This window comes from Myotis daubentonii, chromosome 6 (assembly GCF_963259705.1).
Source record: "Myotis daubentonii chromosome 6, mMyoDau2.1, whole genome shotgun sequence".
Taxonomy (NCBI): domain Eukaryota; kingdom Metazoa; phylum Chordata; class Mammalia; order Chiroptera; family Vespertilionidae; genus Myotis; species Myotis daubentonii.
Window position 1 is genome coordinate 66,700,119 of NC_081845.1, and position 18,169 is coordinate 66,718,287.

At 39.3% G+C, this 18,169-nt stretch overlaps 1 protein-coding gene across 17 annotated transcripts in view; it reads right to left on the reverse strand.

Annotated features, from left to right (window-relative positions):
- The window catches only part of FAM135A (family with sequence similarity 135 member A), a 93,299-nt gene that overhangs the window by 51,841 nt on the left and 23,289 nt on the right, over positions 1–18,169 (reverse strand). For 11 of the 17 annotated variants that reach the window (XM_059701256.1, XM_059701254.1, XM_059701258.1 and 8 more), the window contains 4 exons: positions 5,522–5,661; positions 5,339–5,409; positions 4,838–5,011; positions 330–456 (listed from right to left, as the gene is read on the reverse strand). In XM_059701256.1, the coding sequence (XP_059557239.1) occupies positions 330–456; positions 4,838–5,011; positions 5,339–5,409; positions 5,522–5,661 (512 nt within the window). Of the gene's footprint in view, positions 1–329; positions 457–2,866; positions 2,987–4,837; positions 5,012–5,338; positions 5,410–5,521; positions 5,662–18,169 lie in introns of all 17 variants that reach the window. The other 6 variants (XM_059701253.1, XM_059701262.1, XM_059701260.1 and 3 more) reach the window with 6 other exon arrangements.

Here is an 18,169-nt window from a genome sequence, read left to right on the forward strand (position 1 = left end):
AGTCTAACTATGCCAAATGTTCTTTACAGGCACGTTTAGAATGATTCTACCAGTTCTGTTAAGAGAGCAAGAGGTGCCAGTAATAAGTTTAAAAAGGCAAAAATCTCTAACCATTAAATTTGGTAAAATCTTGAAGTATCCAGTTAAAATTTCAAAATAAACAACTGGAACCAACCAATTTGTTAGGGTCATATTTAATTAGGTCTATTAAGTTGTTAAACTCAAAACATTAATATAAAAGAAATATTACATTCACAGATAAAACATTATAGAAACATCTCATTTGAAATAAGAAGGAAGAAAGGATCTATAAACATATTAGTTCTTACATCTGGTGATAGCTGTTTTGTGTAGTTAATACCAAAGACCACACTTTCAAGAGTTGGAATCACAGAATCTCTGTTTTGGGCTGGTGCATTTCTATTTAACCAAGTAGTCTTCACAGGGCGAGGAAAGCTGGAGGAGTAAGTACATTATGGTCACAAAAGTCTACCTGAGTGATAAGTTAAATATTTAAGAAGAAAAGTCTTACAGGAATAGAATAAAAAGCAAGGATTTTGCAAGTTTATGATTTTTTTTTTAACATATTTTATTGATTTTTTTACAGAGAGGATGAGAGAGGGATAGTTAGAAACATCGATGAGAGAGAAACATCGATCAGCTGCCTCCTGTACACCTCCTACTGGGAATGTGCCTGCAACTAAGGTACATGCCCTTGACTGGAATTGAACCTGGGACCTTTCAGTCCGCAGGCTGATGCTCTATCCACTGAGCCAAACTGGTTAGGGAGCAAGTTTATGATTTCTAAAGTATTCCAAAGTAATTTTTCCTTTAGTAATTTGAATGATTATGAAAAGACACAATCCTATATAATAGAGGTAATATGCAAATGGACCATCACACCCTTGCACAGGATGGACGCCACCATGTGGCCACAAGATGGCCAGCCGGGGAGGGCAGATGTGGGCGATCAGGCCAGCAGGGAGGTAGTTGGGGGCAACTGGGCCTGCTGGGGAGGGAGGGCAGTTGGGGGTGACTGGGCCTGCAGGGGAGAGAGGGCAGTTGGGGGCGACCGGGCCTGCAGGAAAGGGCAGTTAGGGGCAACCAGGCAGGCAGGGGAAGGCAGTTAGGGGCAACCAGACTGGCAGGGGAAGGCAGTTAGGGGCAACCAGGCTGGCAGGGGAAGGAAGTTAGGGGCAACCAGGCTGGCAGGGGGAGGCAGTTAGGGGCAACCAGGCTTGCAGGGGAGGTCAGTTAGGGGTGACCAGGCTGGCAGGTGAAGGCACTTGGGGGAAAAATCAGGCTGGCAGGGGAGGGCAGTTGGGGGCGATTGGGCCAGCAGGGGAGGGCAGTTGGGGGCGATCAGGCCGGCAGGGGAGCAGTTAGGCGTTGATCAGGTTGGCAGAGGAGTGGTTGGGGGTGATCAGGCTGGCAGGAAGAAGCGGTTAGGGGCAATCAGGCAGGCAGGCAAGCAGTTGGGAGCCAGCAGTCCAGGTCCCAGATTGGAGAGGGTGCAAACTCCCCCTACCCCCAGTGCACAAATTTTGTGCACCGGGCCTCTAGTGAATATATATTTTTAAAAACTAAGATTAGATGCTTGAGATTACTTCTTTATAACTGGGCCTCAGGGAACATCAAAGGATCCTAAAGACAAAACAGTTGGATCCAGAGTAGCTAAATGACAAATGAGGGTCAAGCTTTAATTTGGAAATACTGATCTTTCAGAACTGGTTACCAACTTTATAAAGTTAACACTTAACCAAATAAGGATACTACACAGAGAAGTAGAGAGTAGGGAAATTACTAAATTTATTTATTGCCTCTATTTCTCAAAAAAAGATATTTTCTTTCTCTTCACTAAAAGGCTATGAACTCTATTAAGATTTTCTTTATATGTGCTTCAGGGCACCATCTCAACCATATATTATATGAACCACTGTTGTTAGTATTAACATTACATTTCATATAAAATTCTACAAATAAGAAGTCTATTCTGTTTTGAAAGTTTAAAAATCATACACAATATTATTTGAGATAAAGTACTAGCTAATCATACATAGGCCAAAGCATTTGGACTATTTAGCAGTGTGAAAAAAGGGAAAAGACAGGAAAGTAAGTCAGTTTTGCCATAAGCAGAGAATAGCCTTCATCTGCAAAATCAAAATCCCCAGTAAAAAAGGGAGCAAGTCAATGGTAAATTCCACTTGCTACGATGCATTTTTGAGAATTGAGTTATAAAAGTTGTACTTAAAAGAATCTATAATAATAAAAGTATAATATGCTAATTAGACCAGATGAAGCCAGGGCTGCAAGGGAAGCCCGGGTCCTGGGTGCCAGAGGGAAACCAGTGCCGGCAGGAAGGCCTACTCTTGCACAAATTTTGTGCATCAGGCCTCTAGTTCATATATAACAAACAGGTTATGTAAAAAACAAGCAAAGAAAGAAATCCTAACCCCACTTAATTTTACATAACTGATTTAATGGCTATAGTTGGGTTGATCATTGAAATTGTTTTAAAGAAAAGGGTAATAATATAAATTAAATTTTTTTCATTTTGGTTCAATAATAAAAAATTCACCTATAATAAAACTTCAGGAAAAACTTGTCGAAGCATAAATAATGAGGAATGTTACCCTTAACATGACCCCTCTACCAGCACACCACCAGCAAAAAGCTTCCCCTTACCCTCTCCTTGCTTCCCTTCTCCAGCCTCTCATGCACAGGCAAAGAAAGGCAGGGAAAGATGTTGCTTCTTTCAGGGCAAAATTCTAGCAGCAAGAGAGGGGATATCAGGGCCCATGGCAGCTAGGTAAAGAACAGAACCTCAGATGTTGTAGGCCCCTCATTTTCTTTCCCAGTCACTAACCAGAGCCAACACTTAATCCTCTTGGCTTCTGATTCTGAGTCAAAAATGTCTTCTCCTTCCAGCAAACAGTCTCTAGGAGATGAGCTGTCCCTTTCTCCTACTAGTCTGTGGCAAAAACTGTTGCATTACAAGAGGAAGCACACATTTAACTCACTAGTATTAGTATGAATATTGCTACTCTATGTATTCAGGACCTTAGAAAGCAACATTAATAACCTGAGCTAACCTCTATGAACTATATATTTTTCAGAAGAGAAACTAAGCCGGTGCTATAAAGAAAAAGGAATGGTAGATTTAGTTTAGTTAGGGATTCTAATTGAAAATACAAACATAAGAGATTCAGAAAACTACAGGAATGTTTTTCATAAACAAATAAACTTTTATCATTAAAACCTAATATGCAATTCATATAAAAGTAGTATTACATACTACTTATTTCAAAGTTATATTTCAAAAACCACTTTCTTGTCAGAAAGTTTCATTCAGTTATCATATTATTACATATTAATTAAACCTAAATCTAAAAAATTTTGAGGAAGTTTATGTTAAAATAATGTACAATAGCAACATGGTTCTATTTACAGAAGTTAAAAGCAATCGAGAACAAACTCTCAAAGGCCTAAGAGGTAAGACAAAGATGGCCAAACATTAGTTACTTATTAGAGAACTAGATCTTACTAGAGAATAAGGAAGGCAAAGCAAATTAAATAGAACTCTTCCTGGCTCTCTGCTCTAAAAGAGATTATGGGAAAACACAATGGAAGAGATTCTCACAGTTTTTAAAACAATGTAAAGATATGCCACAGGAGGCTCTTACTTGTGGACAATATATTAAATTGTGGTGGTCTTGCCCTGGCTGGTTTGGCTCGGTGGATAGAGTGTTGGCCTGCGGACTGAAAGGTCCCAGATAAGATTCCGGTCAAGGGCATGTACCTTGGTTGTGGGCACATCCCCAGTTGGGGGTGTGCAGGAGGCAGCTGATCGATGTTTCTCTCTCATTGATGTTTCTAACTCTCTATATCTCTCTCCCTTCCTCTCTGTAAAAAATCAATAAAATATATTTAAAAATAAATAAATAAATAAATTGTGGTGGTCTTCTGAAAATTCTGCGGATAATTCTACAAAATTACCTACTCCGTGTTCTGATAAATTAGTCTAATATCATAACCTTTAAGCATCATCCATAATATCAGTTGTTTGAATCAGATTTGTGTCAGAAATTATAAAGTAGACAATTAAAAATCCAATCAATTTGGAGTCTTTTCATATATTACTGTTTGAAAAGTGTCCATGAATTGCCCATACCATAAGGATAATGTTTTATTGTAAAAACGAGAGCTTGAATTGTATTCTTACATTAATAAAAGAAATTGTATCTCCCCAGGGTAATGGACAAAAAAAAAAAAAATTTCTCCAATGCATTTATTATGATCCAGAATTTTATGCGCTTTTAAGCTAAAGTGATATACATAAAATAATTTTAAAAGACTTGGTCAAAATGTATTAAAATTGACAAATGACTTAGAAAACAAGAATTATTGTATAGTATAGATTTAAGAAGATAAAATTAGTCCATCCAGACAAGAGACAAACAAAAATCTAAGAAAAAATGAATCTACTTTTCCAGAGGGTGAATAATTACAGTGTAGCACTGCATAAAAACATAAATTCAGACTAAACAATATTGTATGGTTATTTCCAGACTGCATCATTTTTCTTGTTCAGTATATCTGAAAATGATTGCTGCATATTTCTGTAACAATAAACTTATCAATCAAATGTTCCCATGCTCTTTAATTTTATTAATTCGATATTTTAGTATAAAATGAAAGTATTTACTAAATAACTATGAATTAGAAATTCCTTAGTTCTTCAGTTATCTTTATCAAAGTATCTGTTTTCAATATAAAAATAAAATATATTACATTAATAAAATATATTACATTAACCAGGGTATTGGGTTAAATTTACCTTATTAGTGGCTGGTGTAGTGCAACCAAAGATGCATGGACTGTAACAGACACAACAGAAAGGTGGAAATAATCAAACATAACATTAACATGATGATGAAGACCTCTATAGATGTTAAAGTGCAGCTTCAATGTTCGGTTACTTATTAGTTGCAAGGCATTCAGATCATCTACCCTAGAAAAAGCAACATATGTGCATATAAGTATAGAATATTTCCTAAAGGCTAATATTCTGCAAAGCTGTTTACTAGTAAACTATTCAAACATTTAGTTACTTAATTACTTTTTAAAAACTGATAATGTAAATAATTTTTAAAGTATCATGTTTGAATTAGACAGCAATATATAAGTCTTGTCTGATTACACTACCTGAAGCTCATGGCACAAAGGAGTAGGCCTAACCACTGACGAAAGGCTGAATTCTAAGAAGTAAATGAGGACTCCAATATTAACAGGTAATAGAGTAACTATGGATTTTTAATTGTTTTGTTTGCCTACTTACGAATAATCTCCATCTGTAAAGTGTAGGTCCAAGGATAACAGAAAACCCATTTCCTCAAGAGTTTCTTCAATCTGAAGAAAAAGTATAATACAAAATACTTTTAAAATATTATAGAAAGTTATAAATATGCCTTGAGGCTTTACAAAAAAATAGTTATGTAAATATATATAAAGAGATATGTACCTTTCTTTCATCCAACAACATTTTAACTTTGAAGATCATAACATCATTTAAAACAACCTCCTCATTTTTATATAGAATTTGAAATGTTTTACTGCAAATCAGAGAATCATGAACTGAAGCTGGAAAGGCTAAAGACATACCTAAAATAAATAAGATACATAATTGACAGTTAAAGGACAAAATATACTAAAAGTAAATTAAAACTTTTACTTTAAAACACCGTAAGCTTGATTATATTACTCCAATGCCAATATCATTTTATTTAGCAATATTAAAACGTTTCTGATAATTTATTCATTTATATGATAAAAAATGAAAAGTACATTATAACCATTATTTAGTTGTATAATTATCTTCATCAAGGAAGGTAATATGGAAATCACAAAGTAGATATTTTAAAAGTAAAAAATTGGTATGTATACCACAGAAGCAAGCAAATTAGCTTTTCAAGAATTTGGTTTGCTTTTGTCTTGGTTGCTAGAAAGTAACCTCTAAAACTTGGAATAAAGAATCTAGCTGGGAGAGAAACCAAGACAGCGGCATAGGTAAACACTGGAGATTGCTGCCTCGCACAACCACTTCAAAAATACAACTAAAAGACGGAACGGATATCATCCAGAACCACAGGAAGGCTGGCTGAGTGGAAATTCTACAACTAGAAGGAAAGAGAAAAGCACACTGAGACTCAGAAGAGGCGCAGTGCGAAAGTAAAATACAGAGGTACAGAGGCGCACGCAGAGCGGGCTGGCAGCTGAGGGCGTGGTTGTCGTTTTCAATCAGGAGGAAGTCTCAGGCTCTGAGCTCCAGTTCCGAGCAAGTCTCTATGAAGCCAGACTCAGACGGGAGAAGCAGGACTGTCTGGCAATGGTCAGAACTCGAGGGCAGCTTTCTCTCGGAGGTGCTTGCAGCGTTTGCCGGGATGCTGAGAAGCGGCCCCTGAGGGCAGGACCGAGAGCAGCCATAACTGCTAGCTCCACCCTGTTGATCCCGTGGGACCCGCCCTGCCCAAGCCGTGCACGGAGCCTTTTGCTGGTAGCCTCAGGCAGAGGCTAGATTAGCACCTCCTTAGAGATCCAGGAGCCGGTGTGCCCAGTGGTCAGAGTGGGACCATCCAGTTTGTAGCCCCTTGGATCCATAATGGACACACTCAGGGGGCAGACTCAGTGAGCACCAAAGCCTCATTGAAGCAAGTCTTGCCCTGGAGGGGTGTCTCCAGCACAGAAGTTCTCCCATTGCAGACACAGCTGATTCTCACAGCCAATTGGCCTGGAGGTCAAACCCTCCCAGTGTTACCTATAACAATCAAGGCTTAACTACAACAAGACTGTGCACAAAGACCATAAGGAGGTGCACCAAGAGTGTCCTCCACAGGTAATTGGGGAGGCTGAACCACTGGGCCCTAGAGGAAACTTAGCACAGAAAACCACTTTCTCAACATAGGGAAGCATAAAAAATGCGGAGACAAAGAAACAGGACACAAATGACAGAAATGGAGGAAAGCAAACTACCGGATTTGGAGTTCAAAACCACACTTTTAAGGTTTTTCAAGAACTTTCTAGAAGCCGCCGATAACTTTAGTGAGGCTCTCAAAAAGACTGGTGAGACCGCCGATAAATGTAGTGAGAGTCTCAAGAAATCTAGTCAGACCCTCGATGTTATGATAAAAGACCAACTGGAAATTAAGCAAACACTGACTGAAATAAAGGATATTATACAGACTCCCAACAGCAGACTAGAGGATCGCAAGAATCAAGTCAAAGATCTGAAATACAAAGAAGCAAAAAACACCCAACCGGAAAAGCAAAATGAAAAAAGAATCCAAAAATACGAAGATAGTGTAAGGAGCCTCTGGGACAGCTTCAAGTGTACCAACATCTGAATTATAGGGGTGCCAGAAGATGAGAGAGAGCAAGATATTGAAAACCTATTGGAAGAAATAATGACAGAAAACTTCCCCTACCTGGTGAAAGAAATAGACTTCCAAGTCCAGGAAGCGCAGAGAACCCCAAACAAAAGGAATCCAAAGAGGACCACACCAAGACACATCATAATTAAAATGCCAAGAGCAAAAGACAAAGAGAGAATCTTAAAAGTAGCAAGAGAAAGAAACTCAGTTACCTACAAGGGAATACCCATATGACTGTCAGCTGATTTCTCAAGAGAAACTTTGCAGGCCAGAAGGGAGTGGCAAGAAATATTCAAAGTGATGAATACCAAGAACCTACAACCAAGATTACTTTATCCAGCAAAGCTATCATTCAGAATTGAAGGTCAGATAAAGAGCTTCACAGATAAGAAAAAGCTAAAGGAGTTCATCACCACCAAACCAGTATTATATGAAGTGCTGAAAGGCATCCTTTAGGAAGAGGAAGAAGAAGAAAAAGATAAAGATACAAATTATGAACAACAAATACACATCTATCAACAAGTGAATCTAAAAATCAAGTGAATAAATAATCTGATGAACAGAATGAACTGGTGATTATAATAGAATCAGGGGCATAGAAAGGGAGTGGACTGACTATTCTTGGGGGGGAAAGGGGTGTGGGGGATGCGGGAAGAGACTGGACAAAAATCGTGCACCTATGGATGAGGACAGTGGGTGGGGAGTGAGGGCAGAGGGTGGGGTGGGAACTAGGAGGAGGGGAGTCATGGGGGGAAAAAAGAGGAACAAATGTAATAATCTGAACAATAAAGATTTAATTAAAAAAATAAAAATAAAAATTTTTAAAGAAAATGTACTTAATCACTATGCTACATAACTGAAGTTATATAAATCAAAGGAAAACATAAAATTAATTTCACTGTAGGTTTTAGCTCTTTACAACAGTAAATGGTTCACAAATTATAGTAAATGAGCCAAAACTTGACTGCTTTCCAATCTTTCTTATTTCACCAGAAGCCCAATAATACTTTACATGTATACAACCCTTTACAACTTGCTAAGAACTTTTAATTATTTCTACACTTTATTTAACTTATTTTGACAACCTTGTAAAGTAGGAAACACATTTCACAGATGAGAAACTGAAGCTCACAGATGTTAAGCAAGTTTGCCAAGGTAATATAAAAAGAAGCTGGAATCCTGATTCCAAGTCACTACTTTACTAACTACAACAGAGCCTCATCTTTGAATCTACAACTTCTAAAATACCAAAGATATCTCTATATCACAGGTGACCCAGATCAATACCAAAATGGTAACTAGTTTTGCCTTGTCTTGCCAGAAACTTATGATCCTCTTTCTATATGCTGGATAGTATTTCAATTTTATAAACCCTTTCCCGGTTGTGTTACTATAAAAATGTTAATGTTGTTACTTATTTCAACATTTGGAACCAACCCATAGAAAAAGCACATAAGATTTAACTACTAAACAGACTATGAATGTTAGCAACCTGGATAATATAAAACAAAATATATCTAACAGGTTGGGAGGTAGAGAAAAAGAGAATTTTGAATAAAAACACAAGCCTGTATATCTCCTTATTTAATAAACTAGAGGCCTGTTGCAACAGGCCTTCCCTTTCCCTGGCTGCTGGCACCAGTTTTCCTCCCGGGACCCGGGACCCAGGCCTTCGCTCCGGCCAGAGCCACCTTCAGCCCTTGCTGCTGTGGCCGGAGCCGCCTTCATAGCCCTTGCTGCTCCAGCCAGAGCTGCCTTCAGTCTTCGCTTTGCCGCTTCAGGCCTACGTATGCAAATTAACCGCCATCTTTGTTGGTGGTTAATTTGCATATCTTGCTGATTAGCCAATGGGAGGCATAGCAAAGGTATGGTCAATTACCATGTTTGTCTATTATTAGATAGGATACTGTATGTCTCCTTATTTAATAAGAGGCCTGTCATATTTGCTGAAATAAGGTATGAAGCCTTAAGTATATTATATGCAGGTATGGTAATGGTTAAAGAAAGATATGGAAATCACAGTGTATCTCTTCTTAAAAGTGGATGGCGGAATAGTGTAAGATAAATTGTCATTTATCATAAGAACTGAAAATGTCTATATAGAGGAAACAATTAGGACTAGAGAAACAGTAAAATGTGGATGCATCTAGAGAATGAGCTATGGTTTTCACTACCAATCTTTCTGTTCTAATAGATCTTTTTTTTTTTTTTAAAATATATTTTACTGATTTTTTACAGAGAGGAAGGGAGAGAGATAGAGAGTTAGAAACATCGATTAGAGAGAAACATCGATCAGCTGCCTCCTGCACATCTCCTACTGGGGATGTGCCCGCAACCCAGGTACATGCCCTTGACCGGAATCAAACCTGGGACCTTTCAGTCCGCAGGCTGACGCTCTATCCACTGAGCAAAACCGGTTTCGGCTGTTCTAACAGATCTTTTAACTATTTGCCTGTATTATTTGCATAAGAATTTTTTTCAGAGAAAAAGAATATATGGATATTAAAAAAATAAATGAAATAATATACATTTCTTTTTAAAAAATACTATCACTATTAGAAATGGATATTTGTTATTTGAACTTTTTGTTGAAATTGTACACAGTCCTCTAAAATTTTATGCTGGGGCCTAGAACTAGAACGACTTCTCTGTTGCAGAAGTCTCTGAACATATTCTTACTAATCAATTTCAATAGCCAAATACTCTTTGTCTTTCATGACTGATGTTACTACAGAGGACAGATACTTCCTGACCCAAACCTCTCACTGTCAGCATAATCTCATGCTGGAAATAATTTAAATGTGTTAAGATAAGCTAAATAATACCATCTAATTCCTCCATCTAACCTGCCCTACTGTGACTCACAGACAAAATCATTATTTTTTTGGTTCTTCTTGAACATTTTCCATAAATATGCACAAGGTGTAGGAATTATGATAAAACAGTGCTAGAAAGATAAGGTCTTGAAATAAAAGTATAAAGTTAGAAGAAAAACAAGGTATGCTTATATGTGGAAACTAAATCAAAACAAAACAGGAAAAGACTCAGATACAGAGAACAAACTGGTGGCAGCAGGGGTGATGGGCAAAAGAAGTGCAGGGGATTAGGAGGTATAAACTTACAATTATAAAATAAGTCATGGGAATGTAATGTAAAGCATAGGGAATATAGTCAATAATATTGTAATAATTTTGTATGGTGATTAAAGGTGAGTATACTTTATCTTGGTGGTTATTTCATAATGTACATAAATACTAAATCAATGTCATATACCTGAAACTTATATAATATTATATGTCAGGGGTGGGCAAACTTTTTGACTCCAGGGCCACAATGGGTTCTTAAACTGGACCGGAGGGCCGGAACAAAAGCATGGATGGAGTGTTTGTGTGAACTAATATAAATTCAAAGTAAACATCATTACATAAAAGGGTACGGTCTTTTTTTTTTTTAGTTTTATTCATTTCAAACGGGCCGGATTCGGCCCGCGGGCCGTAGTTTGCCCACGGCTGTTATATGTCAATTATACTTCAAAAAAAGAAGAAAATTGAGGTATGTATAAAAAGTATAAAGAAAATCCAAGTTGCAATAATTTAATTAAAAAGTATGCAACCTCTTAACATTTTTCTGGAATGATGTTATAAAAATACACATATATACAAATAATGTTTCCACATGTACGCTAAAAATTAGATATTAAGGAAGTCTACTGTTTTCCAAACCTAGGCTTCTCTTTTAAAGACTAGTATGTGAGATAAGCAATTTATTTTTAAAAAACACTTCCTTTTTATACACTAGTAAACTATCAGATCATTGACATTTCACAGTCAATAAAATATAGTTGATAACATCAGAAACTAGAAACTGAACTGGTAACAATGACGTAATCTGGACTTAATCCTATCTAATAAAAGACAAAAAGGGTAATTAACCATACCTCCGCTATGCTTCCCATTGGCTAATCAGGGCAATAGGCAAATTAACTTCCAACAAAGATGGCGGCCGGCAGCCACAGAGCTGAAGCGAACAGGAGGCTTGCTTGCTCCAGTGATGGAGGAAGCCAAGGTTCTCTGCCTGCTGCGGCTCGGCTCTGAGCCTGAAAGCAACAATGTTTTAATTATAGAAGCTAAACAAACCCCAGATATCAGCTTTCAGCTGGCCATGGCCTCAGAGCTAGGAGCGCCAGTGATGGCAACAATGTTTCAATTATAGAAGGTAAATAAATCTCAGAATAAAAAGAAAAAAAGGAGAAGCTGGGAGCTTCAGTCGCTGGCCAGCCTGAAAATGGCCCTCCGCCACTCACCCAGGCTGGCCAGGAACCCCAGTGGGGACCCCCACACTAAAAGGGGGTGTGGCCAGCCTGAAAATAGCCATCAGCCCCTCATCCAGGTTGGCCAGGCACCCCAGTGGAGACCCCCCCCCCCCCCCTGAAGGGGGTGTGACCAGCTGCAAACAGCCATCAGCCCCTCACCCAGGCTGGCCAGGCGCCCAAGCAGGACCCCCACCCTGATCTGGGACACCCTTCAGGGCAAACCAGCCGGCCCCCACCTTTGCCCCAGGCCTCTATCCTATATATTAAAAGGGTAATATGCAAACTGACCCTAACAGCAGAAAGACTGGGAATGACTGGTCACTATGACATACACTGACCACCAGGGGGCAGATGCTCAATGCAGGAGCTGCCCTCTGGTGGTCAGTGCGCTCCCACATGGGGGAGCTCTGCTCAGCCACAAGCCAGGCTGATGGCTGCCAGTATAGTGGTGGTGGTGGGAGCCTCTCCTGCCTCCGCAGCAGTGCTTAGGATGTCCGACTGCAGCTTAGGCCTGCTCCCCGCTGGCAAGTGGACATCTCCTGAGGGCTACCGGGCTGCTAGAGGGATGTCTGATTGCCATCTTAGGCCCAATCCCCGGGGGAACAGGCCTAAGCCAGCACGTGGTCATCCCCAGAGGGGTCCGAGACTGCGAGAGGGCACAGGCTGGGCTGAGGGACCCCCTCACCCCCGAGTGCACAAATTTTTGTGTACCAGGCCTCTAGTATAACTAATAAAAACCAAAATCACAGTGCTCAGGAAATGCACTTAAAAAAAAAAGAAGATACTTTGAGTATTTCTGAAACACTATGTGTCATAATGTCAAAATAACACTGCTTTGTAAATGACACTAATTACATACTAATTACATGTAATATTTCTGCCATACAAATAACCTAGAAAGATCTCAAGCAACCCAACCTAACATTTGACTGAACCATGAAGAAACAGAAAAATCTAAACAGAACAATAATGAGTATAAAGATTAAATCAAAAATCTTCCACCACAGAGAAGTCCAGGAGCAGATGGCTTCACTGGTGAATGCTACCAAACACTTAAAGAAGAATTAATACCAATCCTTCTCAAACTCTTTAAAAAACTGATTAAAAGGAATTGTTGCAAACTCATTTTACAAGGCCAGCACTACCTTGATATGTAAGGCAGATAAAGACATAACAAGAAACTACATGCCAATATCCTTAATAAACACTGATGCAAAAATCCAACAAAATACTAGCAAACCAAATGCAAGAGCACATTAAAAGGATCATACAATGTAATCAAGTGGGATTTACTCCTGAGATGCAAGGATAGGATGACATATGCAAATCAATGAACATGATATAGCCCTGGCACATGTGTCTCGGTTGGTTGGGCATTGTCCCATGCACTTAAGGGTTGCCAGTTTGATTCCTGGTCAGGGCACATGCCTGGGTTATGGACTCAATCCCTGTTTGGGGGCATGCAGAAGGCAGCCGTTCAATGTTTTGCTCTCACATAGATGTTTCTCTCTCTCTTCCCTTACCTCTCTCTCTAAAAAAAAAAAAAATCAATAAAAATATATTAAAAAAAGAAATACTTGTGTTGGGAAGTGTGTTAAAAAATATACATATATGATATGACACATAAACAAAATGAAGAATAAAAATCATTTTGTCATCTCTATAGATGCAGAAAAAGCATTTGATAAAATTCAACATACTTTAAAAAAAATGTGTTTTTTTTTTAAGCTGATTTTGGGGAGAGGAAGGGAAAGGGAGAGAAAGAAACATCGGTGAGAGAGAGAGAGAGAGACATGGATCAGCTGCCTCCTGCATGCCCCCCACTGGGGATCAAGCCCAGAATCCAGGTATGTGCTCTAACATGAATCAAACTGGTGATACTCTGGTGTATGGGACAATGCTCAACCAACTGAGTCACACTGGTGAGGATTCAACATACCTTGATGATAAAAACTCACAATAAGTTAGGTATAGAAGAAATGTACTTCAACATAATAGAGGCCATATATGGCAGATCCTTAGCTAACATCATGATCAACAGTGAAAAGTTGAAAGTGTTCTTCTAAAGCAGGGGTGAGGAACATAAGGCCTGAGAAATCATTTGGTCTGGCCCTGCAAAGGCATTAGGGGTGAGTTGAGTGTTTGACCAAATATAGCAGGCTAATTTTAAGTTGATAATTTTGTATGGCCTGTGAAGGATATTATAAATATCCAAATGGTCCTTGGCAGCAAAAAGGTTCCCCACCCCTGTTCTAAAATTAGGAACAAGATAAGAGTACCAACTTTCACCACTTCTAATGCAACTTAGCACCGGAAGTCCTAGCCACAGCAAATTGGCAATAAAAAGAAATTAGAAGTATCTAATAGGAAAGAAAGAAGCAAGAATGTCACTATTTGCAAATGACACGATCTTATATACTGAAAACCCTAAAGACTCCACCAAAAAACTGTCAGACTTAATTAACAAATTCAGTAAAACTGCAGGATACTAACTCAACAAAGATCAGCTGCATTTCTATACACTTAACAATGACCTACTGAAAAGAGAAATTAAGAAAGCAATCCCGGAGAACCAAGATGGTGGCATAGGTTAACGCCGGAGTTTGCTGCTTTGAACAACTACTTCAAAAGTGAAACTAAAAGACGGAAAGGACATCACCCAGAACCACAGGAACACTGGCTGAGTGGAAGTCCTACAACTAGGAGGAAAGAGAAATGCATACGGACACTCAGAGGAGGCGCAGTGCTGAAGTCACATTCTGAGGTGTGGAGTGCGCGGAGCGGGCTGGCGGCGGAGGGTGCGGTTGCTGTTTTCAATCGGGAGGGAGTCGCAGACTCTGAGCTCCAGATACAGGCGAGTCTTTAGTGACCCAGACTCAAACAGGAGAAGCGGGACTGTCTGGCTTCGGTCAGAGCGAGTGCAGCTTTCTCTCCGAGCTTTGCAGCGGGTGCTGGGACTCAGAGAGGCAGAGCCCCTGGGGACAGGACTGAGAGCCGCCATAACTGCTCTCTCCGGCCCACCCTGTTGATCCTGTGCGACCCGCCCTACCCAAGCCCTGCACAGAGGCATTTGCCGGATAGCCTCAGGCAAAGGCTAGATTAGCACCTCCCTAGAGGACAGAAGTTCTCTCACTGCTGACACAGCTGATTCTCATAGCCACTTGGCCTGGAGGTCAAACCCTCCCTGGAATTAGCTACAACAATCAAGGTTTAACTATAAGACTGTGAACAAAGACCACTAGGGGGTGCACCAAGGAAGCATAACAAAATGCGGAGACAAAGAAACAGGACAAAATTGTCAATGGAAGATATAGAGTTCAGAACCACACTTTTAAGGTCTCTCAAGAACTGTTTAGAAGCCGCCGATAAACTTAATGAGATCTACAAGAAAACTAATGAGACCCTCGATGTTATGTTGGGGAACCAACTAGAAATTAAGCATACACGGACTGAAACAACGAATATTATACAGACTCCCGACAGCAGACCAGAGGAGCGCAAGAATCAAGTCAAAGATTCAAAACGCGAAGAAGCAAAAAACACCCAACCAGAAAAGCAAAATGAAAAAAGAATCCAAAAATGCGAGGATAGTGTAAGGAGCCTCTGGGACAGCTTCAAGCGTACCAACATCAGAATTATAGGGGTGCCAGAAGATGAGAGAGAGCAAGATATTGAAAACCTATTTGAAGAAATAATGACAGAAAACTTCCCCCACCTGGTGAAAGAAATGGACTTACAGGTCCAAGAAGCGCGGAGAACCCCAAACAAAAGGAATCCAAAGAGGACCACACCAAGACACATCATAATTAAAATGCCAAGAGCAAAAGACAAAGAGAGAATCTTAAAAATAGCAAGAGAAAGAAACTCAGTTACCTACAAGGGAATACCCATATGACTGTCAGCTGATTTCTCAAGAGAAACTTTGCAGGCCAGAAGGGAATGGCAAGAAATATTCAAAGTGATGAATACCAAGAACCTACAACCAAGATTACTTTATCCAGCAAAGCTATCATTCAGAATTGAAGGTCAGATAAAGAGCTTCACAGATAAGGAAAAGCTAAAGGAGTTCATCACCACCAAACCAGGATTATATAAAATGCTGAAAGGTATCCTTTAAGAAGAGGAAGAGGAAGAAAAAGGTAAAGATACAAATTATGAACAACAAATATGCATCTATCAACAAGTGAATCTAAGAATCAAGTGAATAAATAATCTGATGAACAGAATGAACTGGTGATTATAATAGAATCAGGGACATAGAAAGGGAATGGACTGACTATTCTTGTGGGGGAAACGGGTGTGGGAGATGCGGGAAGAGACTGGACAAAAATCATGCACCTATGGATGAGGACAGTGGGTGGGGAGTGAGGGTGGAGGGTGGGGCGGGAACTGGGAGGAGGGGAGTTATGGGGGGAAAAAAGAGGAACAAATGTAATAATCTGAACAATAAAGATTTAATTTAAAAAAAAAAAAGAAAGCAATCCCATTTACAACAGATCCAAAAACAATAAAATATTAGAAATAAATCTAACCAAGGAGATGGAAGACCTTTATACTGAAAACCATAAGATATAAATGAAAGAAATTGAATAAAGAATAAATGTCCCAGGCAGCATGGCTCAGTGGTTGAGCATCGACCTATGAACCAGTAGGTCATGGTTCAATTCCCGGTCAGGTCAGGGCACATAGAAGAATCAATAATGAATGCATAAATAAGCGGAACAACAAACTGGTGTTTCTGTTTCTCTCTCTCTCTCTCTCTCTCTCTCTCTCTCTCTCTCTCTCTCTAATAAACAAATAAACAAATAAATAAAACCATACACACAGGGTAAAAGCTCCTTGACACTGGTCTTGACATTGATCTTGGCAGTGATTATTTGAACTGGACACCAAAAACAAAGTCAAAAATTAAACAAATAGGACTACATCAAACTAAAAAACTTCTACACAGCAAAGGATAACATCAATAAAATGAAAAGGCAACCTACCTGGGAGAAAATATTTGTGACTCATATATCTGATAAGGGGTTAATATTCAAAATATATAAAGAAAGCATAAAATTCAATAGAAAAAAAATCCACACACCAAAAAATCTGGTAAAAATGGAAATTAATTAAATAGATATGTTTGCAAAGACATACAAATGGCCATCATATACCTAAAAAAGATGCTCAGCATCACTACTTACAGAAAATGTAAATCAAAGCCACAAAGAGAGACACCTTATACCTGTAAGAATGGCTATTATTAACAAGTCAAGAGATAGCAAGTGTTGGTGAGAATGTGGAGAAATGGAACCCTTGTACACTGTTGCTGGGAATGCAGATTGGTGTAGCCACAATGGAAACAACATGAGGTTTTAAACAAATTAAAAACAGAACTACCAGGGAAATGGTACCTGAAGGAGAGGGCGAGCAAAGTGGTGGTGCAATAGTCGGCACAGAGTGGTGGTGCTACGCTGAGTTAGCCTGGTTGTGCGGCAGGGCGTGAGGCAAAAAAAAAAAGATTCTCCATGGATGGAATTTGGTTGAAATGAAAATAGTAAAAATAAAAAAGGACAGAAGAATTAAAAGCCGACAGCTTCTTCTGTTTCAATAAAATAAAGACTTATGGTTAAGGCTATACCTTTCCAGATAGTCCAACAGCTAAATCACCAGTTTCCAAGGGCATGTGCACCACCCATGGAAAACACTGAATCCATGCACATCAGATGTCCTTGACAACTCATCCCACCATACCCCTGCACAAAATTTGCTGCAGCAGCAGGCTATGAAGGCAACCACTGCGCTTCTTTTCATTACCAAGTAGATATAGTATCCCTGACAACAAAACAGAGGACATAAGTATCTCTTCACAGTATCATGGCCAGCTGAGACCACGCTAAGAAAATCAGCTTGCCTACATGAAGACCCCTTCTCTTCTTGGGTAGCCAGTATTTAAAGGAGAAACACTGACCTGTGCCACTAGTAAGTGACTAACTTTAACACACTGAACTGGTCCTGAGAACTGAGATGTCTTCTTTATAAGTGAAGACTGTACAACATAATCTCAAAGAACTGCACAGTGGTGCAAGCCAGAGGTGTACTGTGTGTGTAACAGACTGAGAAATAGGCAAGTTAATCTTGTTGAAAGGTTTTTCATCTTTTGTTCTATTTGCCAATGTTAGTGTTTTGCTGGCTTCAATTGTTACCTTTTCTGGTTCCTTCTTTTCTATTCTTACGGGTTCCAGAAATCCCTCTCCTGACAGAATCAGAAAGAAGAAAATGATAACTACTTAAATGAGAGTTCTGGGGAAGAGTGGGATTCCTCTGAAGAAGGAGATCCTGGGTGTCCAACCTGACACTTCTGGAGAGTCTTGCCTGGCAGGATAAGTTCCTTTTAAAATATTCAACTACTTGGAAACCTTTAAATCCTAATTCCTGGTTATAT